Source organism: Canis lupus, chromosome 20 (genome assembly GCF_003254725.2).
Source record: "Canis lupus dingo isolate Sandy chromosome 20, ASM325472v2, whole genome shotgun sequence".
NCBI lineage: Eukaryota > Metazoa > Chordata > Mammalia > Carnivora > Canidae > Canis > Canis lupus.
In genome coordinates this window covers 757,756-783,558 of record NC_064262.1, presented here as the reverse complement: position 1 = coordinate 783,558, position 25,803 = coordinate 757,756, and the positions used below count along the sequence as shown (strand labels likewise).

General features: G+C 51.6%; 1 protein-coding gene and 1 long non-coding RNA gene across 7 annotated transcripts in view; one reads left to right on the top strand and one right to left on the bottom strand.

Annotated features, from left to right (window-relative positions):
• Positions 1-23,084, bottom strand: part of CFAP100 (cilia and flagella associated protein 100) — a 52,706-nt gene extending 29,622 nt beyond the window's left edge. For 2 of the 6 annotated variants that reach the window (XM_025447816.3, XM_025447834.3), the window contains exons 1-4: positions 22,930-23,083; positions 20,896-21,003; positions 10,231-10,308; positions 2,402-2,502 (exon numbers count right to left, since the gene is read on the bottom strand). In XM_025447816.3, coding sequence (XP_025303601.1) covers positions 2,402-2,502; positions 10,231-10,308; positions 20,896-20,944 — 228 coding nt within the window. In that variant the 5' untranslated portion in view covers positions 20,945-21,003; positions 22,930-23,083. Of the gene's footprint in view, positions 1-2,401; positions 2,503-10,230; positions 10,309-20,895; positions 21,004-21,406; positions 21,739-22,929 lie in introns of those variants that run through there. The other 4 variants (XM_049098555.1, XM_049098556.1, XM_049098557.1 and 1 more) reach the window with 3 other exon arrangements.
• Positions 23,009-24,865, top strand: LOC112660297 (uncharacterized). The gene is made up of 2 exons (XR_003136829.3): positions 23,009-23,524; positions 24,724-24,865. It is a non-coding gene; the product is annotated as an uncharacterized LOC112660297 (long non-coding RNA).
• The last annotated feature ends 938 nt before the right edge of the window (positions 24,866-25,803 follow it).

Genomic DNA, 25,803 nt, shown 5'->3' with positions numbered 1-25,803 from the left:
AAGTCACTAGGATGATTCCTCCCATATCTGAAATTCACACTTGGTGTCTCACGCTGTGATTTGCTAGACCTGACACTCCGGGGTCCAGGTTCTCTGAGTTTCCAAAAGAAAACCCGAAATCCGCAGTTTGATCTGCAAGCTCAGCCGTGAGTGTGCACCGGGGTAAGGGGGCTCCGGGGCGCGGGGGCTATGCCCCTCTGCAGCTCCTGTCCACCCTGCCTGCCTCCCGCCTGTCTCAGGGCTGCTTCCCTTCCCAGGCCTTCACTTGGAGGATCCTGGGATGGGGGGGGGGGGGGGCTCTCCTTCCCCCAGGTCTTTGGCTGCAGGGTGCCCGGCCCCTCCTGCTGCCCAAGCCCTGGGAGTCCTTGCAGGGCTCACTGGCTCAGCATCCTAGCCTGCAGGGTCAGGCAGGCCTTCACAAGTCCTCTTCCTTTGTCCCCCCGCCCCCCAGGGCATTTCTATTCCCTGCGGGCCCTGCAAGGTGGAACAGCCCATTCAGCCCCTAAAGGTGGCTGTTCAGGGAAACCTCATCTGTGAAGGGATTCAGCCTGAGGCCACTAGCTTGCCTGTCCATGCAGAATAACAAAGTGGTGACATGTCACCTGTTAGAATCCCAATGGCAGCCATTAGAAATGACAAATACCCACCATTTGCTTCGACGTGGATGGAACTGGAGGGTATTATGCTGAGTGAAGTAAGTCAATCGGAGAAGGACAAACATTATATGTTCTCATTCATTTGGGAATATAAATAATAGTGAAAGGGAATATAAGGGAAGGGAGAAGAAATGTGTGGGAAATATCAGAAAGGGAGACAGAACGTAAAGACTCCTAACTCTGGGAAAGGAACTAGGGGTGGTAGAAGGGGAGGAGGGCGGGGGGTGGGAGTGAATGGGTGACGGGCACTGGGGGTTATTCTGTATGTTAGTAAATTGAACACCAATAAAAAATTAAAAAGAAAAAAAAAAAGAATCCCAATGGCAGACCTCTGCGCTTAGAAGAAACTGGGCAGCTGCTTGGGGTCCATGTGAGATTGGGGGCTCAGCTGGGGCAGGGGGAGGGGTGTCGAGACTGGAGGATTTATGAAGGTAGAGGCGACCTGGAAGCAGGGCCAGGCTGGGAGAAGAAAATCCAGTTGTGCACCGGAGAAAGAGAAAGGTTTCTAAGTCAACGTCAGGGAAAGTTGTGCATGTGCCCGCTGTGTTCCCCACTTGGAGGCCTCCGAGAAGTGTGTACTGCCAGGGATGGCTTTGCGTGAGTGCCCTAGTGGGCACACAGTGTGGCTGGAGGGCAGGGAGCACATTGTTGGTGGCCGCCCAGAGCTTCTATGAGGAGGTCTGGGGTGTGGCTGGAGAACATGCATGTCCTTATGTGTCTTTGGTCATTGTTGGGGTGTCAGTGGAAGCCACCTCACCAAACTGAGCCCTGGGTCAGGGCAGACAGAGTCAGCCCTGGAGGGAGCCTGAAACACTGCCAAGCCGGTGCCCCGGAGAGCGTGTCCCGGAAACATGGCCCATGCTGACTGCTTCTCAGGGAAGATGCCCACGGGTGTGTCCTCCCAAGCCTGGCTGTGGTGATGCTTGCTTGCTCCAGCCATGCTACAGGCAGTGGGAATGGGCAAATGGGACCTTGGATGGGGAGGGAAGGGAGACTATGCTGGAGTGCAGACAAGGCATGGGCTGGGGGTTGGGGCTGGCTGTGGGACTCCCAGGTACTGCTGAAGGGCACGCGTGTCTCCGTGCGTGTGTGCGCATGTGTGCATGTTTGTGTATGTATTTGGCCTCCAAGAACTCCAACAAGGGGGATCATGCAAGGCTGGAGCAGTTGGGGGTGGTCTCTTGGGGGAGGTAGGAAGGTCCCTGAGGTCTGAGATGGGCCTTGAAGGACAGGGAAAGTCTCTGGAGCAGATGGCATCTCATACAAGGGACAGCAAAAGCAAAGCCTGGTGACAGAGCTAGGTACCGCGGCTTCAAACAGCTCACTCTAACAAGACCGAGGAACCCTGTAAGACAGTGCAACAGGCCAGAGACTGGAAAGCTAGTCAGGCTTTTGAATTGATTTTTTAAAAATGGTGAGCCATTGGGCACTTGGGTGGCTTAGTCGGTTAAGGGTTCTGCTCTTGATTTTAGCTCAGGTCATGATCTTGGGGTCATGCGGTCGAGCCCCCATCAGGCTCTGTGCTCAACTTGGGGTCTGCTTGAGATTCTTTCTCTCTCTCTCCCTCTGCCCTCAGCCCGCTTGAACTCTAAATAAATAAAATGCTTAACAAAAAAATAGTGAGTTATTGACTATTCTAGAGTGAGAGAGTACCCTGAAGAAATACTCTTCTGAGAAGGGCAGTCTGGCTCCACGTGTGTGAGGGAGGGGAGAGTTGCGGGCAGACTTCAGTCCTAGGTACTCACTGTGCGAGACTTATTCCGCTCCTGATCTCTGAGCAAGAAGAAATCCACATCTCCAGATATGTGGAAAGGATTCGCTGAACGGTCAGGAACAATCATGGACACTGGGGAGAGAGATACGTCATTGGAGAGATGAGCCAGCTCCTCCAAGTGGTGGCCCGTGCCTCAGGAGCCCCGGTGCCCTCCCAGTACAGCACGAGGAGCTTCCTTGAAGGCACGAGCAAGCGGTGCACATTCTCTTGGATCCAGCTGTGCCTGAAGTCCAACCTTCCAGCTCCATGAACTCACCTGTCTGGTATAACCTAGTTGGACTTGGGCTTCTGTCCCTGGCATCTGAAAGAGACCTGGTGAACACAGCCTCACCTATGTCTCGGGCATCTGGCCCCCTGTCCCCTCTTGTTTAAAGTCTCAGGAACCCCTGTTGCATAGAGGAGAGAAGCAGGATGGGGGGAGTGATGGAGCCAGCTGGCAGGAGGCTGGCCAACTCCGGGGCCGGGGCACCTGCCTGCAGAGGGCAGAGGGCAGTGGGCAGTGAGCACTCGGGGTGAACAGGCCTTGTCTGCAGGGTTCCCTAAGAGCCTCCCAGGGGGAGGCTGAATTTGTGGGAAGTGATGGCACAGCACCTGAGGCCCAGGTGGGGGGCAGGGCAGGCATCTGGAAGATGGGGGGGCGGTGCCACGGACTCCAATTCTGCTGCTCTCCCTACCCCTGTGGGTAAGATGTACTATCTCAGCTCTGCAGGGACAGGACCCAGAAGCCACCAGACTAAGGGCTAAAATATGGATGCTTTCTCCCCCATCCTCGATTTAGAAGAAACAGAGTTCATTGTAAAACAAAACAAAACAAACCATTCTTGGAAGTAAAAGAGTATGATAACCAAATAACTTCTCCACTTTGAAACAACTGCTGGTAACATTCTAGGGGTATTTTCTGCTAGTGCTTTCCAACACCTATTTTTAATAATTTCACATCTTTAAGAAAGACCATCATCAGTAAATGCCTGCAAAATTACGAATTCTTTGCAAGCCCTGTACGCAGTGATCAAAGGCTGTAGGAAGGCATGACCCAATCGGGCCTGGATAGGGACACCCACAGCAGCCCCAGCACTGCCCCGGATACCCGGGTGCCATTGCCGGCTGGCTCCTGGCAATTGATTTCCTGAAGGGAGGCCAGAGGGCAGCGGCTGTGAGCATTTCCAAGCTTCAGAGTCCTATCCGGCCTGCATTTCTGGAGGTCTGCCCCGTTTGACACCATCCCCCGTGAAAAGGGGAGCTGTGAAGAGGATTGAAGTTACACTCTGAGAGTCTCAAAATACCTCTGCACAAGATCATCCTGATTGATGACCAAGAGTAGAGCAGCTGGCTTGCCCACTGCGTTCTGCTCAGGCCATCAGAGGGAACCAGGGCGGAGGCCAGAGGGCTGGGCCTGCTCCTGCCAGTGCTCTCTGGCAGTGCCTGCCCGTGATGCTTCTCCTGCCCCCGCTGTGTGGAGGGGTTGGGAAAGCTCCAAGTCTACAACTTCTGCGTGCTAGTCTTTCAGCTTCTCTCTAAGAATTAAATCCTGTCAAAATAGACACTTCTAGGGGTGCCTGGGTGGCTCCATCGGTTACGCATCTGTCTTTGGCTCAGGTCATGATTCCGGGGCCCCTGCTCAGCTGGGAGCCTGGTTCTCCCTCTCCCTCTGCCCCTACTTGTGCTCTCTCCCTCTCTCTCTTTCTGTGTCTCAAATTAATAAATAAATCTTTAAAACAATAAAATAATTTTAAAAAGTAGACATTTTTAGTATTTGAGTGAGAAGAATAAAGAAATATTATCTACTCCTGGGCTCAGCAGAGAGGAGGAAGCCAGCAGGGCCTCCAGTCGGCTCTCTGGAGAGGAAGCATGTGGGAAGCATGTGGGAAGCCTGGCTTCTGGAGAGGGTAGCATGTGGGAGGAGGTGTCCGAGACAGAGAGAGGTCACAGGGGTGGTGCTGGCCCCCAGGGCCATCAGGGACTGCCGGGTAGGAGGGACAGAGATGGGATGGGGCTTGTGTGGCTTTGGTTTGCAGCGTGGACTCTCATCCTATGCCTAATTATGACTTTCTTTTACACTGACTTTGATTCTGACACAGAGGTTCCAGAAGATACTGCCAAAGGGCCTCTGTCTGCTCAGGAGGCTGGAGAGGCAGGTGAAGATGGTGCAATGGGCTCAAGGCTTGCCTTGCCAACTAGGCCAACCTCATCCCCCAGAAATGATGTAACATAAATTTAGAAACTGCACCCAGCTCTGGACAAGAGGGGGTGACTGGCAAGGCGGGAGCTGTTGGGGAGTGCTGGACGAGGGAGGGTGGCCCGGCCAGGCCAGGCTGCCCTGCCGGAGGAAGGTATGCAGGAAGTGACAGCTTTGGTTGCAGAAACGGGGGCGTGGGGGCCCCCACAGAACTGCCACAGTGAGCTGCCCCCTCACGTCCTCAGCTCACTTCCCTGCACCCTCTGTGCATGCCTGGCCACTCTGGGCAGGGGCATTGCCTGAAATTCAGAATAATGAGCACTGAGCTTGAGTGAGAGAGGCAGGGACGAGTCAGAGTCCTGATGGCCCCACATGGCCTGTAGATGATGGGCTGCCCGTCCCACGTCCCCATCGAAAAGATTAATTATGATCCTTAGCAAGCACTGAGCATCTATTGTGGCTGGACCAAGGACTTCACCTGACTTAATCTTCCTAACAACCCCGAGGTGGGAATTACTGTTACTCCTGGTGACGAGTAAGAGAGGCAGAAAGACATAAGTAAGCAGCCCACACTGTAGTAGCTATGTGGAGACTGGCTTCCGAAAGCAAACTGCATTTGCAGTCTGGTGAGTAGGCAATGTTTCCGAATGGGAACATGTTAATGAAGGTGGCAGCAATCGAAGCAGATCATTCCAGAGATGCAAAGCTGGTTTAACATTTAGAAACCAATCGATGCAATATACCCCATTAACAGAATGGGGAGAAAATTTTTTTTAATTTTACTTAGTCATTCATGAGAGACACGGAGAGCGAGGCAGAGACACAGGCAGAGGGAGAAGCAGACTCCCTGCGGGGAGCCCGACGTGGGACTGGATCCCAGGACCCTAGCATCACACCCTAAGCCAAAGGCAGACGCTCAACCACTGAGCTACTCAGGCGTCCCAGGATGAGGGAGAAAATAATATGATCTTTTTAAGGGATGTAGTGAAAGTATTTGATACAATTCAAACCTGATTTTAATAACTAGTCTTAGCAACCTAGGAAAAGAAGGAGACTCCCCAATCTGATAGGGGGAAGTATGATGAGCTGAGTGATGTCCACACCCTAAACCCCAAACCCTAAAAGACTAGTTTCCTTTATATGGTAAAGGGGACTTGGTAGATGGGATGAAGTTAAGGACCTCGAGATGGGAGACAGTCCTGGACTAGACAGAGGGGCCTGATGGAATGATAGGAGTCCTTCTAAGATGGAGGTAGGAGGGCCTAAGTGTGCAGAAGAGTAGGCATGACAACAGAAGCAGAGGTGGGAGTGACAGCATGGAAAACTGGAGCATGCTGTGTTCCTGGCTTTGGAGACAAGGAAGGGACCAGGAGTGGAGTGTGCGGTGCCTATGAGCTGGGAAAGGCAAGGGAGCATAGTCTCCCCTGGAGCTCCTGGAGGGAACACAGCTTGTGGACACCTTGCTGTGGATACCTTGCTTCTAGTGCTGTAAGATTCACGTCAGACTTCTGACCTCCACAATCGTAGGATAGCATATTTGTGTTGCTTTAAGCCACTGAGCCTGTGGCACAGCAGCCACAGGAAAGGAATATAGGCATCTATATAGAGAAACCTCGAGGGGAAATATTGCATGGTCCCCCACCCCTCTTCCCAAGGTCAGGAACAAGGCATGGACACTTGGCTTTGTACTTCTATTTAATGTTGTATGTAGGCAAGAAAAAGAAATTAAAAGTATAGGAAAGGCAAATAATGTCCTTTCAAGGTGATGTGACTGTAGATGAGAAAATCCAAAGAATCTACAAACAAATTATGGTTACGATTAGACTACAAATGATTTGTAGGTCTGATTAGAAAGTGAACACAAATTTTTTTATACTTTTATTTATTCATGAGAGACAGAGAGAGAGAGAGAGAGAGAGAGGCAGAGACACAGGCAGAGGGAGAAGCAGGCTCCATGCAGGGAGCCTGATGTGGGACTCGATCCCGGGATCCCAGAATCATACCCTGGGCTGAAGGCAGATGCTCAACCACTGAGCCACTCAGGCATCCCAAACACAAAACTTGTATGAGATACAGTATCTTCATGACTTGGGTCAGCAAGGAACTTTAAAACAGGACATAAAAAGTTCCAACCATAAGAAAATGATTGATAAAGTGAACTCCACTAAAATTAGGAACTCTTGTGTATTAAATGGCACCCCCAAGAAAGGAAAAAGCAATCTCCCAAGTGAGGGAAGCTATTTGCACACTTAGAACTGGTGAATGATTTGTTTCCAGAATATGTAAAGAGCTTCTAGAAGTCATTAAAATAAAAGGACAACCCAATAGAATAGTGAGCAGAGGCAGGGACAGGCACTTTATAACAAAGTCACCAGTGAACTATATATGGAAAGGTAATCACCCTCATTGGTCACAGGGAATATGAGATGCTAATACATATCCAAAGGGCCAGGTTAGTAAAAGCATCAACAGTGTGCCAACTGCTGGGGAGGACATAAGGCATCTGGAGCACTCATAGCTGTTGGTGGGCCTGTCAGCTGGTACAACTGTTCTGGAAAACTGCTCAGCGGTATCTACTCAGGGTAGACACACTATCGGCAATTCCACTCTTTCACATATACCCAGGAGAAAGGAGTGCTCCTTTCCCTAAATGGCATGCACAAGAATGTTCATTGGAGGATATTTGTAATATCGAAAAACCAGAAACAACCCAAATATTCAATTCCAGAAAGAATAATACACTGTCTACATATGCACACAATAGAACACACAAACAACAAAGAAGGGACTCCTGTGCCTGGTATTTACAGATGCGATGTTGAGTGAAAGCAGCCAGGACCCCAAGAGCACAGAATGTGACCCTATTTATATGAGAGGTTTGAGAACAAAAGAAAAATCATGAAGTGATTTTTTGGTGGGACGCCTGGGTGGCTCAGTGGGTGAAGCGTCTGCCTTCAGCTCAGGTCATGATCCCGGGGTCCTGGGATCGAGCCCCATGGTGAGCTCCCTTCCCAGAGGGGAGTCTGCTTCTCCTTCTGCCCCTCCCCCCTGCTCGTGCTCTCTCTCTCTCTCTCTCTCGTTCATTCTCTCACAAATAAACAAATAAAATTTTTAAAAAATTTTTTGAAGTGATTTTTTGGTGATAGCAGGACAGTGCTGTCTCTGGGGGTAAGGGAATTTTTGGGCAGATAGACGTGTTCTAGACGGTGAATGGGGTGGAAGCTAAAAGTTGTATAAATTTATTGAGACTTATCAAACTGTACACCTAAGACGTGTGAAATCACCTTATGTGAATTATACCTTAGTGAAGAAACCAAACCAAAATCCAGATCCCTCAACCCCTAATGTAGGGGTCAGTTCAGACACAGGCATCCATGGGTAGAGGAAGCTGTTAGGTGAAAGGCTGGTGGGAATCTGAACCCACTGAGCATGACATGGCCACATCAAGGCAGCTGGATGTATGGGCTGCTTGTGAAAGGTGGTGGGAAGGATTCTTCTTTTTTTTTTTTTAGAGTTTAGAAGTGTAAGGGCTTTAGATATCCTACTCCACCCTCCAATTTTATTTTATTTTATTTTATTTTATTATTTTATTTTTTTATAAATTTATTTTTTATTGGTGTTCAATTTGCCAACACATAGAATAACACCCAGTGCTCATCCCGTCAAGTGCCCCCCTCAGTGCCTGTCACCCAGTCACCCCCACCCCCCGCCCACCTCCCTTTTTACCACCCCTAGTTCGTTTCCCAGAGTTAGGAGTCTTTCATGTTCTGTCTCCCTTTCTGATATTTCCCACTCATTTTTTCTCCTTTCCGTTTTATTCCCTTTCACTATTTTTTATATGGTGGGAAGGATTCTTGCAGACAAAATAGAATGTCAAGCATGTAGGGTGATGTCCAATTAAAGGAAATATGAGGACCCAAGAAACAGTTTCAATAAATGACAATAACCAGGAAGCAAACAGACACATCAGAACAGGGGACATTCTACAGAATGTCCAGAAGGTAACACTATTCCTCAGTAAGTCAGAAAATGAAAGGATGTTGGGGAGGGGCTCTGCTAGATTTAAAGATAGTGAAGGCCATCTGATTTCATTTGATTTCTGATTAGAATGAACCTTCTATAGGAAGACGTTTCTGAGATACTTGGGAAATTTCCTTGTGGCCCTGCGGGGAGACATCCCTATTTTTTAAAAATGCATATTGAGGGATAAAACAATGAAATGACACCCCTGAATTTTACTTTAAAATATTCTGGCAAAATATGGAAGCAACCCAACTGTGCGTTGATAGATAAATGGATAAGAATAAGGACACCTAGCGGGTATTATGCTAAACAAAATCAGTCAGTAGAGAAAGATAAATGCCATATGATCTCACTCACAAGTGGAATTTAAGAAACTAAACAGATGAACAAAGGGGAAAAAAGAGGCAAACCAAGAAACAGGCTCTTCATTATGAAGAACAAACTGATGATTATGAGCGGAGGTGGAGGGGGGGAGACGAGTGTAACAGGTGGTGGGGATTAAGGAAGACACCTATCAGGATGAGCACCCGGTGATGTGGGAAGTGTTGCATCTCTGTATTGTACACCTGAGACTTACATAACACTGGATGTTAACTATACTAGAATAAAAAATTTTAATTTTAAAAATTAAAATAAAAATTATGGCAAGACAAGAAAAGAAAAAAAGCAAAAGGATACATGCAACAAATGTGGGCAAATCCTCTCTACTGTCCAGTCTAGTGATGGGCATCTGAGTTCACTTTGTCTTAGTCTCTGTTTCTGGGCAGGTTTGGACTGTCAACGTTAACCGAAAGAGGAAAAGGGGGTGGGGGCTTGAGGGGTGGGAGCTCAGCCTGGGAGATGCAGGTCAGGAACACACTCACATCTGCACCCCTCTGTAGGAGGATTAGACTGGCCTGCAAGCCTGGGGGCAGGGGGGAGAGCCAAGAGGTGGAACAGCAGTGCAGGGGCACAGAGGAAGCAATACAAGCAGCTAGCTGCCCACCCTTCTTCCTCTTAACAGGTGGCAGCCCTGTGCCTTGTTGAAAAGCTATACTTCTCAGCCTCTCTTACAGATACTGATGGCCACACGACAAATTTCTAGACAATGGAATGTAGGCAGAAATTGTCAGGCAGGGCCTCTGGGAAGACTCTTTTTCCAGGGATGGCTGAGTTGGCTGAGGGGTGGGCAGTTTTGCTCTTCCCTTCACCCCTTCTCCCTGTCTGAAATCAGATGTGATGGCTGGAGCCGCAGCAGCCATTTTGTGATCACATGATCACTTTGCAGTTGAGAACCCTAAAGCTAAAATTGGCGGAGCAGAAAGACTTGGGACCTGGTCATCTGATTTCTTAGAACTGCTTTTCGTAGAGCCTCATGGAGCTCTGGACTGCCTCCTGTATTTACCATTACTAGAGGAAAAATGAATCCTACTTTGTTTATGTACTATTATTTCAGGTCTCAGTAACCCAACTCTTTTTTTTTTTTTTTTTCAGTAACCCAATTCTTAATGCAAATGGAAGCATTTCCTTTTGCCACTGGCCCTGGAGACTATGTTGACCAGGGGAGATGTTTGACTCCCACCAACTTAGACTTCAGCTCCCAGCTTGAGGGCTATGTTTACCTTTTTTCCCATGTTTCTCCTTTTTTTCTTCTTCAGTGATTGAAGAAGAACTGTTTTCTGTGGACTCTAGGCTGTTATCTGAGGAGAGAGAAAAGTGAAGCTGTGAGCATAGCATGAGGCTGGGGAGAGGCCCTGGCTCCAGCATCCTTGCCTGCCTGTTGAGTGGCCCTGGCAAGTCACTCAGCTTCTCTGAGCTTGTTTACAAATCTAAGACCATCATGCTGACTTTGCTGGGCAAGTTGTGATAACCGTGCAAGAAAAGGGCCCACCTGTACATGTGCCTGGCACACGGGACATATTTTGTGCCTTCCCTTTTGCATCCTTCCATTTGCTCCTTAAGAAGAGTGCAGGAAGGGCACCTGGGTGGCTCAGTGGGTTAAGCGTCTACCTTCAGCTCAGGTCATAATCTTGGGGTCCTGGGATGGGACCCCACATCAGGCTCCCTGCTCAGGGAGCCTGCTTCTCCCTCTCTCTCTGCCCCTCCTCCCAGCTTGTGCTCTCTCTTGCTCTGCTCTCTCTCAAATAGGTAAATAAAATCTTAAGAAAAAAAAAAAAAAGAACGCAAGTCTGTCTTATAGGAAGGTCACAGACCCAAGCCCTCTGTCTTGTGGCGCTGCCCATACTTTTGCTGTGAGCCTCCCAGGGCTTCCCTCAAGACTGCAACAGAAGATCCAGAGAAACACCCATTTCCTTGTCCTTCAACTGATACCCACACAGAAGGAAGCATTTGGCCTGATACTTCCTCCTACCCTAACCCAGAAATTATTGTAACTTGGAAATTACAGTCTATGCAGCTGTGGAGGGTGGGGGCTGCTGGAGAGCCTGGGATGTGCTCTGGTGGGGAGTTCAAGAAGCCGGTCCATTTGGACCAGCTTGGAGGAGGAGGCCTGGGGTGATGAAGGCTAGGCAGGGCTTGAAAGGTGGGGGGTAGGATGCTTAGGGGTGGCCCCTGAGCAGCTGGGTGACCAGGTGTGGGGAGAGTGAGGAGGGGAGCTGTCCCGTGGCGGGCAGGGAAGGTCAAGGGCCTAGGCTGGAAACTCAGGTGCCTGCAGATCAAGCTGCATATGTAATGGAAGGAGAGGGGAGGTGGTAGGGAGAAGGGAGACCTGCAGAGCATTCAGGAGCACAGGCTGCTTGCTCAGTCAGTACTTTCCATTTTAGTGACTCTGTGGTTCAATTTCCAGGTAGCAACATTTAACTAATCACATCATAAAGATCAGAAGATACCATAGATATTTAAATAGACCCAAACCCAAACCAAACCCAAATTCTAATAAAATTCAGCCTTAAAAAAAAAAAAAGATTGTATTTATTCATGAGAGACACAGAGAGAGAGAGAGGCAGAGACACAGGCAGAGGGAGAAGAAGGCTCCATGCAGGGCGCCCGATGCAGGACTCCATCCCAGGACTCCAAGATCACGCCCTGAGCCGAAGGCAGACGCCCAACCACTGAGCCTCCCAGGCGTCCCCAGCTTTTTTCTTAATTGAAAAAGCAAAGCACATATACAGCAGAGATTTTTAACGATGTTGTTTAATGTGTTATGATGAACACTGATATGACATGTTGATAGGATGAGCAGTCCTCACCTGAAGCCTTCACTACCAAATGGATCTTTATTCACCTGCCTGGAGGGATTATGCATGCACATTCTCAGATGCCCCTTTGCTTTTCACTGAAAAACACATCTGCTTTCACGCTACAATATGGACAAACATCCAGGACATGGTGCTCAGGGAAATCAGCCAGTCACAAAAGGACAAGTTCTTTTTAAAAATTTAAAAAAATTTTTTTTTATTTTTATAAATTTAGTTTTTTTTTTTTTTTTTTTTTTTTTTTATAAATTTAGTTTTTATTGGTGTTCCATTTGCCAACATATAGAACAACACCCAGTGCTCATCCCATCAAGTGGCTCCCTCAGTGCCCGTCACCAATTCACCCCCATCCCCCGCCCTCCTCCCCTTCCACCACCCCTAGTTTGTTTCCCAGAGTTCGGAGTCTTCATGTTCTGTCTCCCTTTCTGATATTTCCCGCACATTTCTTCTCCCTTCCCTTCTATTCCCTTTCACTATTTTTTATATTCCCCAAATGAATGAGACCATATAATGTTTGTCCTTCTCCGCTTGACTTATTTCACTCAGCATAATACCCTCCAGTTCCATCCACGTTGAAGCAAATGGTGGGTATTTGTCGTTTCTCATGGCTGAGGAATGAATATTCCATTGTATATATAAACCACATCTTCTTTACAAAAGGACAACTTCTATGAGGCCCTGGAGTCCGTAAATTCCTACCCACAGAACGTAGGATGGTGGGCACCAGGCACTGGGGAAGGGGATGGGGAGTATTTAATGGAGACAGAGTTTCACTTTTATGAGGTGAAAAAGTTCTGGAGATGGACGGTGGGGACAGTTGCACACCAAGGTGAATGTACTTCCCACACCACTGAGCTGTATATTTGAAGATGCTCAAAAGAGTACATTTTGTTATGTACATATAGGTGACCACAATTTTTTTAAAAGTTTTTTAAAAAAAAAAAAAAAAAAAGACCTATATGCCTATATACAAGTGTCGCTGCTCCTTAGCCAGGTTCCCCTGGTGGGTCCTGAGGCTATTTCCAGCCCAATGCGATTTCCAAACTGGTCGATGGTTACTGTCTATCACTGCGTTGAGTTGCACTGTTTCCCACACACCTGGAATTTTGTCAGTCTGATAGGTGATAAATGCATCTCAGTTTTAATTTGCACTTCATAATTTGTCTTCATTACGGAAACTATTATGGCTTTGCAGATGTTAATTATCCCCTCACTTCAATCTGTCAGTATCCCGGGAGCATTTTTCTCTGCCTGGCATGTCCTAGTTCTTAAATGATCTGGAGAACCTTTATTAGAGGACGCTAGCTCTTTTGTCAGAGCTGCGAAGATATATTTGCTCCAGCTCAGATGACAGCTCCCTTCGGATTGTCTGTCATGTATTTTCCTTACAGGACATCCTCATCTTTGCTTTAGTGAAATGCTTTGGAGTTGTGTCTTGCTTAGAAAGGAATTCTGCGTATGAAGGTTAAATACATTTTAAAAATTCCTGTTTCTTAAAAAAAAAAATTTCCTGTTTCTTTCTTGCAAATTTTAAATTAAAAAGTCTTAAAAATGTAAGCCTCCTTGTAGAAAAATTCTCTGGGAGAAACAGGGGGAGGCGAGCTGGGTGCAGTGTCCTCATAAAAAGTGGTAAAATTTTAGCACCCCATCCCCCCAGCCATGGGAGCAGAGGTGTAGGCTCAGGGCACACAAAGATCCTCCTGCCCGCTGCTTCCTGCAGCTCCAGGGAAGCCACCTGCTGACCTGCTCCCACTGCAGCAGCCAGGGGAGCCACTTCTCTGCTCTCCACCTGCGTGAGAGAGGGATGGGCCCCACCGTGGGCCCCCGGTCTCCACCATCTCAGCCTTCACTCTGGGACTTACGGGCACCTCCCCTACACCCTGGCAAGCCTGTCCTCCCCGCTGCCCACAGGAGAGGGCTGGTGCTTAGACAAGGGTGGGAGCGGGGGCTGGAGGAAGGGTGGATGCAGTGCTTTTCCGGAGAGCCCAGGGGCTAGGTGCCTGATGGGATGTGAGCTCTGGGAGAAGGGAGCATGGGGAGAACCCCACCTGTTAGGTACGAACACCTGGGTACCAGTGCCGTCTGCTGAGGTGCCAGAGAAGGGAGGCAGGGGCTTGGATGGAGCAAGAGGCCTGGGTTCAGGGGCCCGTGGGACACGCCAAACGGGGCCTCTGAAGAGGCCACTGCGGATGAAGGCCTGGGAATTGGCAGAGTGAGGACGGAAATGTGTCCCCAGCCAGCAGATGGAACGGGCCCTGTGGATGGAGACGGAGGGTGGCCAGGGCAGCCCGAGGAAGCCGCTGGCAGCGCAGCCTGGCCCGGGCCGCCCTCACGGGCTGCCTGGGGACGAAGGTGCACGGTGCTCAGGAGGGGCCACCCTGGGACCCGCAGGACACAGAGGGTCCACAGGAGGACTGATCCGAGGGGAAGCAAGGAGGCCAACTGGTGCTCTTAACAGCAGGAGCCCTGCGCACACCCTGTCTGAGGAGGCCGAGGAGAGATGTGGCCCCGAACCCTGAGCCGAAATTAAGAGTCGACTCCACTGGACTGAGCCCCGCAGGTGCCCCCGGGGCAGGACATCTTCCAACACGATTCACAAACCCGACCTGTGTTTACAGGGTAGTGGCGCCCTTGCCGGAAATGGCCCCAGGGTCCTTGGGCTCCGGAACTCAGCCATCAGCACTGCCCCCAGCCCTGGATCCTGCTTGGTTGGTGCGGCCAACTGTGAAGTGACAGCACGTTACTTCGGAGGTGAGGTCACAGAAGACGTCTGGGCTCGCCCTGCCTCTCAGGGAACACCTGCTCTGGGCGAGCTCAGCCCTGGCCAAGGCCAAGGGCCATCCGAGCATCTTTTCACGTCTGTTGGTCATCTGCATATCTTTTTTGGAGAAATATCTGTTCATGTCTTCTGCCCATTTTTAAATTGGATTATTTGGTTTTGGGGTGTTAAGTTTTACCAGTTCTTTATATACTATGGATACTAACCCTTTATGAGATATGCCATTTGCAAATATGCTCTCCCATTCCATAGGTTGCCTTTACTTTTGTTGACTATTTCCTTGGCTGTGCGGAAACTTTTAATCTCGATGTAGTCCCAACCGTTTATTTTTGCTTTTTCCCCCCTTGCCTCAAGAGAATTATCTAGGAAAAAGTGAAATCCACATTTTCAAACCTCAGGAACCATGCCTGTCCGTCCCCAGCTCCCAGCACCAGATTGGTGATGTCAAAATGGCAGCTGGGTCTCTGCGGGGGAAGTGTGGGGGCGGGGGGCAGAGGAGTCTTTAGAGCAGTGTCTGGGCTGGTGTTGAGGCCTTTCCGCGAGCTGGTGGGGGTGGGGCAGGGGGGACCAAGGGAGATCATCACATTGGTGTCTGCTGGCCAATGTTTACTTGTGCTGCAGCAGAGCCTACATTGGAGACTTGTGACAAACACAAATAAGACAGTGTTGGGGTTCCAATAATTTTGCGAATGTACCCAGACATGGATGGCTGGATCATGTAATTCTAGCTGTACTTTTTTGAGGGAGCACCTTACCATTCTCCACAGCTGTGCACCTATTTACATTCCCCCCAGCAGTGCATGGGGATTCCAGTTTCCCAACTGAGAAAGTCGGGAAAGAAAGAAAGAAATACGTAGGGACAGAAAGAAAGAAACCCTTTACTTTGGGTTTCTTTTTTCATAGCTTTCCTACTGGTGTGAGGTGATAGCTCATTTTCCTAATGACTGATGATAGTGAGCACCATGTCATGGACTCATTGGCTCTTTGGAAGATCTTCTTTACAGAAACGTCTATCAACTCCTTTGCCCATTTTTTAGTGGGGTTCTTGGTTGTGGCTGTTGTTGTTGAGTTTTAGGAATTCCCTATATATTCTGGATATTAATCTTTTGTTAAAGATTTCTTTAAATGTCTGTGTCCCGAAAGCCTGAGAGGGAAGGTCCTGTCTCTTTAGAGATAGGTCCCTATGGACAGACTGGCAGGGAAGTTACTCGAGCTCCTGGTGGTGAACGAACAGAATGGCCAGCCTCAGTCCTGGCTTCTCAGCCACCAAACACACAGTGGGTTTGGGCAGAAGAGCTCCTTATCATCCACCGTGGCACCAGCAAGCCACGCCAGGAAGGCGGGCTGCCCTCTTGTTGTTGCCAGGCTGGAGGCTGCTCCACAAGATGCCACAACTGGCTTAAGTCTCCCAGCCTCCCCCCAAGTTCTGCCTGGAAACTGCATGCGTTCTAGGCTCCAGAGTTCCCATTTTGGATTCCAACAGTTCCTGCCAGCTCAGCAGCTGTTTTGCTGGAGAGGCTGATTCCCGGATCGCTCCTACCCTAATGAGTATCTCCCATGACGTCCCCTCATACGTGGGTCTCCCGTTCTTTCAGATGCCATTGTAAATGGAATTGCTTCTTAATTTCCATGTTGGGGTGTGGAAACACAGCTGACATTGGCACTTTGATCTTGCACCCCGCAACCTGGGAGAACTCATTCATGAGCACTAGAGGCTTTCTTGTGGGCTCCTGGGGATTTTTTTCTATGTCGGATCCTGTCATCTGTGAATGAGATAGTTTCACTTCCTCCTTTCCATTTGGATGCCTTTCCTTCCTCCTTTCCTTCCTTCCTCCTTTCCTTCCTTCCTTCCTTCCTTCCTTCCTTCCTTCCTTCCTTCCTTCCTTCCTACCTTTTGTTTTTAAGATTTTATTTATTTATTCACAAGAGACACAGAGGGAGAGACAGAGACGCAGGCAGAGGGAGAAGCAGGCTCTATCCCAGGACTCGGTCCCAGGACTCCGGGGGATCACGACCTGAGCCAAAGGCAGAGACGCTCAACCACTGAGCCACCCAGGCGTCCTAAGGATGCCTTTTATTTCTTTTCCTTGTCTAAATGCCCTGGCTACGGGGCATCTGGCTGGCTTGGTCAGAAGAGTTCTAAGTTTGAGCCCCATGTTGGCTGGACACAGAGATTACTTAAAAATAAAATCTTTTAAAAATAAATAAATGCTCTGGCTAGAACTTCCAGCCCACAGTATTGAATAGCAGTGAAAACAGACATCCTGGCTTATTCCTGAACTTCAGGGGAAAGCTTTCAGCTAACAGAATTTTACTGGGGACCTGTTATGTGCCAGGCTCTGGGGAGACAGCAACACGCAGGACAAACACCTCTGCCTGGGTGGACCTTACATTCTACTGGGGAGAGAGAAACAAGGAACGGGGATGCAGGTGGGAGGTGGAAGGTGATAGCAAGAACAATAAAGCAGAAGGTGACATGTGAATAAATGCTTAAAGGAGGTGGAGGAGGGAGCCATGGGGAGACCTAGGGGGAGAGCACTCTGGGCAGAGGGACAGCAGGGCCAAGACGCTGAGGGGAGTGTAGTGACCTGGCTGGGCCAGGGAACATGGGCAGTGGAGTGGCAGGAGTGGCAGGAATCGACAGCTCGGAGAGGGAGCTGTCTATTGCTTTTCTCTCCAACTGTCTGCATGGTCCTGCAGACGCTGCCCCACAAGCCCTGACTAGGGAGCCTTGGGTCTAGTCTGGGCTTTCACTGGCTCCTCTGCCTGGCCAGGTCTCTATCATGTGTCCTCTACCCTATGCACTGGGGGTAAGGCCTTGCCTGGGGTCCCTAGGGAGGCTATGGTGAACCAGCCCCTCTGCCTGTGTCACAGACCATGGTATCCTTACTGATCGAAGTCATAAAACCCAGAAACTGTGCAACCCCTCTCAGCATCTTAACAGAACTGGACAGTCCTCCCCATGGTCTGTATGGCCCTACCCAAGTTGTTCAGACTGGCCTCTGTCTCTTCCTCTAACACTGCAAGCTTATACCAGCCTCAGCCTTTGCTGGCCCACCCCCCTGCCTAGAATGCCCTTCCCCCTCTTCCATCCTTCGGGATTGTTACTGATAGGTTTCAAATGTCACCTCCTCTGAGAGGCCTTCCCTGACTACCTCTCCCATTTCTATACCCTATACTCCCTGCCCAAAGCTTCCAGTAGGTTTCCTTTCTACTGCTTCTTGGCTGTTGTAAGTAGAGACTGGCTGTTTGCTTTGCAATGTCTGTCTCCCTCGTCATGATGTAAGTCTCACGAGGGGGAGGGTTTTATTTGCCCCTGAATCCCCAGTGCTTAGAACACATGCCTGCATCCAGCTGGCACTTAATAAGGATTTGTGAATGAAGAACAAACCCAGAGCTCACTTCTCTGATGTCCAATTGCAGCTAAGTCTTTCATCCTGACCCCTTAACCACCCCTCCATGTGGACTCTGAGCATCTCCTTCCGGCTCAGACTTCACATACTGGGAGGCTAGCCGAGGCTGTAGAGGTGGGATGGTGGGTGTCATAATAGTGGGAGTGGAGACACTAATGATAGCAGTATCACGGAACTGAGCCCTCAACCTGTGTCTCTCCTTACAGCTCACAGAGCCTGAGGATTGCTCCCATTTCACAGATGAGGCAGCTGAGACTCACAGAAGTGCTGTGCTCCAATGAGTATGTCAGACTCCAGTGCTCCAAACCTCAGTGGGGGTGTTCTTGGATGGGGTCCAGAAACCCTCTCTGTACCTGGCCTGGGCTCAGGGCCCAGAGTCCCTAAGCCCCTCTTTCTCTCAAAGGGCTCAGAGTCTTTCTGGCCCCTACCGTAGTACCCAGCTTCTGCAACTGAACCCAGGATGTCAGGCTCAACAAAGCTCCCAGTCTGAGCTCCTGGCTGATACACCCTCATCCAGGGTGACTTCACCTGCCTGCCTGACGAGGTGCCCCTGGCTGGCCTGGCCTGCGCTTGCTGTGGGTCTGTCCACTTGGCCGTGCCTGCCTGGCCTGGTTTCCTCCCAAGTGCAGAGACCCTCAACCCACACCCTGGCACTTAGCTTCGGCGTGGCAGGGAATACCCTCTGTTTGCATGTCACTGCCAAGGGAAGTGATATACCCATTCTCCAGGGCTACAGGGTACACCCCATGTAACTACCCTCTTGGTACTGCAGGATGAAGCAATAGAGTCTAGAAGGCCTTCAGCAGTCTTGAGACAGTGAAATTATGTTGCATTGCTGTGTGTGTATATGTGTGTGTCTAAACTTGTTATCTAAAAAAAATAAATAAATAAAAAATAAAAAAAATAAACTTGTTATCTGCAAACATTTCAAAGCTATCTTTTTTTTTTTTTTTTTTTGGTAATTCCATTTCAGCCTTCCTTCATTTTTCAATTTGCTCTGGAGCAGAGTGACTGAGCACACAACTGCAAAGGCGATGACAAACAACACATTTTGAAATGAGCTAAATGCCCATTAATATGGATTGGTTAAATAAATCAAGGTACACTCACATTATGGGATCACTGTTCTGCTCGCAACACCAGAAGTCTAAGGGAACTCTTGGTGTATTGATAAGGAAGAGTCTCCACAATGTTATGGGGTTAGTGCAAGAAACAAGGCACAGGAAGCCTGTTTCTTATGACTGTTTGTGTGAGAAAAGAACAAACTGTACCTAACGAATCTGTAGGTATTTGCCTGTGTGCACAGAGCATGTGCGTGGAGCAGGTGTAGAAGGAGATGAGAGACAAGTGCCACTGGCCATCTCCAAGGAGGGGGTGCTGGCTATCTGGGGACAGGTGGCGCCTTTCAAAAGAAGGGGCTTTGGGGATCCCTGGGTGGCTCAGTGGTTTAGCGCTTGCCTTTGGCCCAGGGCGTGAGCCTGGAGTCCCTGGATCGATTCCCACATCGGGCTCCCAGCACGGAGCCTGCTTCTCCCTCCTCCTGTGTCTCTGCCTCTCTCTCTCTCTCTGTGTCTATCTCTATCATAAATAAATAAATAAATCTTTAAAAAAAACACACACAAAAGAAGGGGCTTTGAAGACGTTTGAATTTTGAACCATGGGAATCCTTTACCTAATTCAAAGTTAAATTGAATTAAAAGCTGAAGACAGGGGGAGCCCTGGGGACTCAGTGGTTCAGCACGTGCCTTGTGCTCAGGGCGTGACCCCGGGGTCCTGGGAATCGAGTAATGCATGGGGCTCCTGGCAGGGAGCCTGCTTTTCCCTCTGCCTGTGTCTCTGCCTCTCTCTGTGTGTCTCATGAATAACTAACTAACTAACTAACTAACTAACTAAATAAATAAATAGAGAGAACCCACTGGCCCTTAGAGGTTGGTCTCTGAATTCTAAAAAAAAAAAAAGAAAAAAAAAAAAAGACGAAAGCAGTTAAGAGCCAGGTGACAGCAGGAAGCATTGCCCATTCTGCCCACCTCAGCCCCAGGGGCCCCCAGAGGTTCCCCCCCCTCCGCCCCCCTCCCCCGCCCGTAGCTTCCCTCCATGCCTCCCAGCAGGAGCACTTGGCAGCAGATGTGTGAGTTCAGAGGAGGCAGGGCATCTCCCATAAGGGCCTGGGGCCAGCTGGTACTACCTCTGGGCTCGGCCCAGTGACCACAGCTGCAGAGAGGATGAAAGCGACCCACTTCCACAGAGCCTGCTTTGGGGTGAACTGCATTCCCTACCCACTCAATTATCGTTTTTGAATACTTGAAAGCCTAACTTCCAGCACCTCACAAGGTGACCCTGTTAAGAAATAGGGTCACTGCAGACATAACTTAGATGAAGTCATGTTGGAGTATAGCGTGGGCACTTCATCGTATATGACTCCCGGCCTTAAAGAAAGGGGAAATGGGCAACAGGCATGCACACAGGCAGAATGCCATGTGATGATGAAGGCAGAGCTAGGGAGGACACGTCTCTAATCCAAGGAGCACCAAGGATGGCTAGCAAACCACCAGAAATTTCCTAGGAGAGAGCTTAGAACAGACACTTCCTCTAGCCCTCAGGAGGAATCAACGTCAATGCCAACGACACCCATGTCTTGGACTTCAGCTCCCAAAACTGTGAGACCACAAATCTCTGTTGTTAAAGTCAACAAAGTGGTGGCACTTTGTTACAGCAGCCCTAGGAAATAGAACATGGAGTTTCCAGAGAACTGGCACATCTATGATTTCCGCCTCATGGCCTGGTTTTGAATCACCTTAGCTCTCAATTAAGTCTGGATGTCATTGTCCCAGGCTCCCGAGCCCGTCTTTGCCTCTGAGTCCATGCCAGCCCCATACTTACTGTTGTAAATCATGTCCTTGGAGACCATGGTAGGTACTATCTTGGACATCTGGGCAGAGGAATAAAGGCTTGTTGCAAAACTTGGTTTTGGCTAAAGGCGATTCCAACCTGAGGAGTGACACAATGCTTGAGCCAGATGATCCCCAGGCCCTAAGCTCCCCTTTCCCCTGGGTGGCTGAGAACAGTTGTCTTTTACTGAGGGTTCACCAGGTGACCAACACCTATAGCTCCCTGCCTATCCTCTCTCCCCTCCTTGACGTAGATCTAGCTGCCCTGACTAATCTTTCTGTTTCTAGAACATGCCAGCCTTGGTCTGCCTCAGGGCCTTTGCATATAACATCTCCTAAGCCAAAAATTGTTCACCCACACCCGCTGTGGAGGAAGGTCCTTTCCCTTCAGTTCTGAGCTCATGTCACCACTTCAGAGACACCCTCTCTTGCCACTCCATCCAAACTGGTTTCCTTCTCCCCACCCCTCCATATGACCTCTTTACTTTCTTCTCTGCAATTACCAGTATCTGATTCATCACTTAAAAAAATCGGTGCATTGCGTACGACCCCTCGAATGTAAGCTCCAAGAGAACAGGGGTCTTTTCTCATTGGTAGCCAACGCACTCATCCAAGCGCCTGGCGTGGCCTTGCGGCTTCTTAACTATTCACTGAATGAATCTTTCATTGTGCAGAGGGGGAAGTAAAGCGGAGGTGCGGCGAGGTGTCCAAAGTTACACAGCAAGCAAGGGCCATAGCCGGGATTCCAGCCCGAAATTCCTTGGCTCCAAAGCCTGAGCCCTTCCAGCACCATTCCGCTAGCACTCGGGCGGCCGAGCGCAATCGGGCCGCGTCGGCGGGGCTGCGCGGCGGGCGCCGGGTCTGCGGAGGGCAGGTTGGAGCGGGCGGCTGGGAGCTACGTCTGTGCTGACGCTCGTCTAGCACCGAGGGAGGAAGCCTGCAGAGAGGCCCTGCGGGGTGCCCGGGGCCCGCCCCTCCTCCGCGCGCCCCCGCCCGTCCTCCGCGCGCCCCCGCCCCTCCTCCGCGCGCCCCCGCCCGTCCTCCGCGAGCCCCGCCCCTCCTCCGCGCGCCCCCGCCCGTCCTCCGCGCGCCCCCGCCCCTCCGCGCGCCCCCGCCCGTCCTCCGCGAGCCCCGCCCCTCCTCCGCGAGCCCCCCGCCCCTCCTCCGCGCGCCCCCGCCCCTCCTCCGCGCGCCCCCGCCCCTCCTCCGCGCGCCCCGCCCCTCCTCCGCGCGTCCCTCGCTCCTCCTCCGCGCGCCCCCGCCCCTCCTCCGCGCGCCCCCGCCCCTCCTCCGCGAGCCCCCCGCCCCTCCTCCGCGCGCCCCCGCCCCTCCTCCGCGCGCCCCCGCCCCTCCTCCGCGCGCCCCGCCCCTCCTCCGCGCGTCCCTCGCTCCTCCTCCGCGCGCCCCCGCCCCTCCTCCGCGCGCCCCCGCCCCTCCTCCGCGCGTCCCTCGCTCCTCCTCCGCGCGCCCCCGCCCCTCCTCCGCGCGCCCCCGCCCCTCCTCCGCGAGCCCCCCGCCCCTCCTCCGCGCGCCCCCGCCCCTCCTCCGCGCGCCCCCGCCCCTCCTCCGCGCGCCCCGCCCCTCCTCCGCGCGTCCCTCGCTCCTCCTCCGCGCGCCCCCGCCCCTCCTCCGCGCGCCCCCGCCCCTCCTCCGCGCGTCCCTCGCTCCTCCTCCGCGCGCCCCCGCCCCTCCTCCGCGCGCCCCCGCCCCTCCTCCGCGAGCCCCCCGCCCCTCCTCCGCGCGCCCCCGCCCCTCCTCCGCGCGCCCCCGCCCCTCCTCCGCGAGCCCCCCGCCCCTCCTCCGCGCGCCCCCGCCCCTCCTCCGCGCGCCCCCGCCCCTCCTCCGCGCGCCCCCGCCCCTCCTCCGCGCGCCCCCGCCCCTCCTCCGCGCGTCCCTCGCTCCTCCTCCGCGCGCCCCCGCCCCTCCTCCGCGCGCCCCCGCCCCTCCTCCGCGAGCCCCCCGCCCCTCCTCCGCGCGCCCCCGCCCCGCACGCCCCCGTCCCGCGCCCCCAGTCCCACGCACTCACCGGCCCCGCGCGCCCGGGCCAGCTCGAAGCCTCCGCGCCGCCGCAGCTCCCGGCTCTCGGCGCCCGGCCTTCGGTTTACGTCGCCAAGGCAACCAATCTCCCCGGCCGCCCGGGCGCTGACGTCACAAAGCCCCGGGGTCCCGGCCGCCCGGGGGAGCGGAGGGGGGCGGGCGGGCGGTCCCGGCGCTGAGAGCCCGGGCCCCGCGGTCAGAGCGCCAGGGTCTGCGGGACGCGCCCGGGGCGGCCTGGGGCGGGAGGCTTCTCCTCCGCCCTCCTTCCTCCGCACTCCCTGCTCTCTTCCTTCCGTTCCCCGCTTCGTTTCTTCCGCGTGCACCTGGGGATGCAGGTGCTGCAGGCACCGACTGTCCTTTCTGCCGGGGTGGGGGGGCACACACAAACCCCTCCCCTGCCCGAGGGGCTGCTCCTGGGGCCAGCAGCAGCCGACAACGCCGACGCTAGGAGGGCCGCTGTTCTGCACCCCCTGGAGCCGAAAGCCGATGGGGTGGGGGGTGCGCGGTGCGCGGTGCCGGCCTCGGGGAAGACGATGCTGGCCAAGGCTTGAGGATCACTACTCAGAGGGTGAATGACTCTTAGGGTAAGACACGGAATGGCGGGGCCTAGCAGCAGACGGGGAGGACGACGGGGCGATAAAGGGCCGGATCACCCATCAGCTGAGGTGGCCACGGGCTCTAGGGTGTGCCCTCTGCCCCCTCAGCTCAGGTCCCCCGTCCTCCAGGACGGGAGAGCCCCTCCTTGAGTGCTCACGGTGGTCTCCGCATGGTCCCACACGTCTAGGGAATTTGCAGGTTGACAAAGGCAGCTCGGAGCTGGGGGCACAGTCAGGGCCTGTCTCTCTAGCCCTACTCTGCTCTGGAGCAGCCTGCAAGCCTGTAAGGTGCAGATAAGGCCCCCAGCAGCCCCCAGCTCTGCCCAAGGCAGGTGTAGTGGGCAAGGAGACCCGGGCCGCGGAATGTGGAAGGGCTCCCTTCCATGGAAGGAGTGGTGGGGGTCCCTGAATCACCACTGGAGGACAATGATGGTGGACAGTATCTACAGCGGGCTTTGCACAAGCAGGAAGGAGATTTTACTAGGTTAAGCCATATAGGTGATTTGTGTGTGAGTGTGTGTGTGCGCCCACATGCATGTGGAGGGGACTACTTGTTACAGCGGCTACTGTACCTGAACAGATAAGTGGTTTCCCTTTAGCCGCTCCAGGACAGAGGCTCCTTACACTGTCATTTAAAGTACTGGGTGTTATTGCTATATGTTGGCAAATCAAACTCCAATAAAAAAAAATAATTTTAAAAAAGTCCTAAATGATTTAGCCCCTGCCCTGCTGGAGTCAGCTCTCAGCAAGCGCCCGAGGCACTTTATTAATTAGTGACTGAGGTAGGACAGCAGTTTCCAAATGGTTTATCTCAAATAGGTGTTCTGATGAGACTTAGGACTCTTGGGAATAGGTGACCCAAAGAGGGAAAAGCTACTGAGCATACGATCAATTCATTGTGATAACAGGAACGGCTATGAACTATCATGAGTCATCTGTGAACCTTTGCAGAAGGTTTCTGAGGGCCTGGCCCTGTTCTCTGTGCCCATTTAATGCAGACCGCGGTGAAGTAGGTCCTGTTGTTACACCTGCTGTCAGCAGGGAGATCGCATCACCCGGAGGTTAGGAAACCTGCCCAGCAGAACTAGGGAGTCCCAGAGACAGGGTTCACAGGCAGTGGAGTTTTATCTTTGTTCTTAACCAGACACATGCTGACTCTCACCAGGAATTGTTTTATAATTCTATAGAATTATATAAAGAAATGGTGCATACACCTTGAAAAAGCCCAAGAACTCCAAAGGTGTGCTTCATAATATAGGTCCTGCACGCTTCGGGGGTGCGACTCTGCTCAAAGGTGTACTTCACAGTAAAGACACATTCTCTACTTAATGTGTGTGCTCCTGTTTTTGCTTTGGCTTGGTTATTTAGAAGATTAGAGAACTGTCTAGAAAATGTGGTCTTTTTAAACTTATAATTTTAGCCTAAAAATCTAACTATAGGGTGTCTCGGTGGCTCAGTCAGTTGGGTGTCTGCCTTTGGCTCTGGCCATGATCTTTGGGTCCTGGGATCGAGCCCCACGTCAGGCTCTCTGCTCGGCAGCGAGTCTGCTTCTCTCTCTCCCTCAACTTGTGCTCTCTCTTTCAAATAAATAAATAAATAAACAAATAAATAAATAAATAAATTCTTAAAAATAAACCCTAACTATTGACACAATTTGTAGATTAAAAGCTGATCTAAAAAATGTGATGGATTGATGGAGACACACATAGATGGATGGATGGGCGATGAAGACGGATAGATGTGTGTTAGTTATAGAATCCAGGTGGTGGGGGATCCCTGGGTGGCGCAGCGGTTTAGCGCCTGCCTTTGGCCCAGGGCATGATCCTGGAGACCCGGGATCGAATCCCACATCGGGCTCCCTGCATGGAGCCTGCTTCTCCCTCTGCCTGTGTCTCTGCCTCTCTCTCTCTCTCTCTCTCTCTCTGTCATGAATAAGTAAATAAATCTTTAAAAATAAAAGAATCCAGGTGGTGGGTACATGAGTGTTCATTACAAAACTCTCCGTATTTCTGTATATTCAAGTTTGAAAATTTCTGTAATAAAGTATTTAGGGGAAAAGCTGAGGATCCTCTTAAGGGAGAAACTGTATTCCTGATTTCATACTTCCCTTCCTCAAAGGAGTGTACCAGTCAGGGTTCTTGGTAACAGCCAACAGACATCGGTTAGAACAGGTTAAAGGAGGGACGCCTGGGTGGCTCAGTGGTTGAGCATCGGTCTTGATCCCCCTGTCCCAGATCTGCCTTTGGCTCAGGTCATGATCCCAGGGT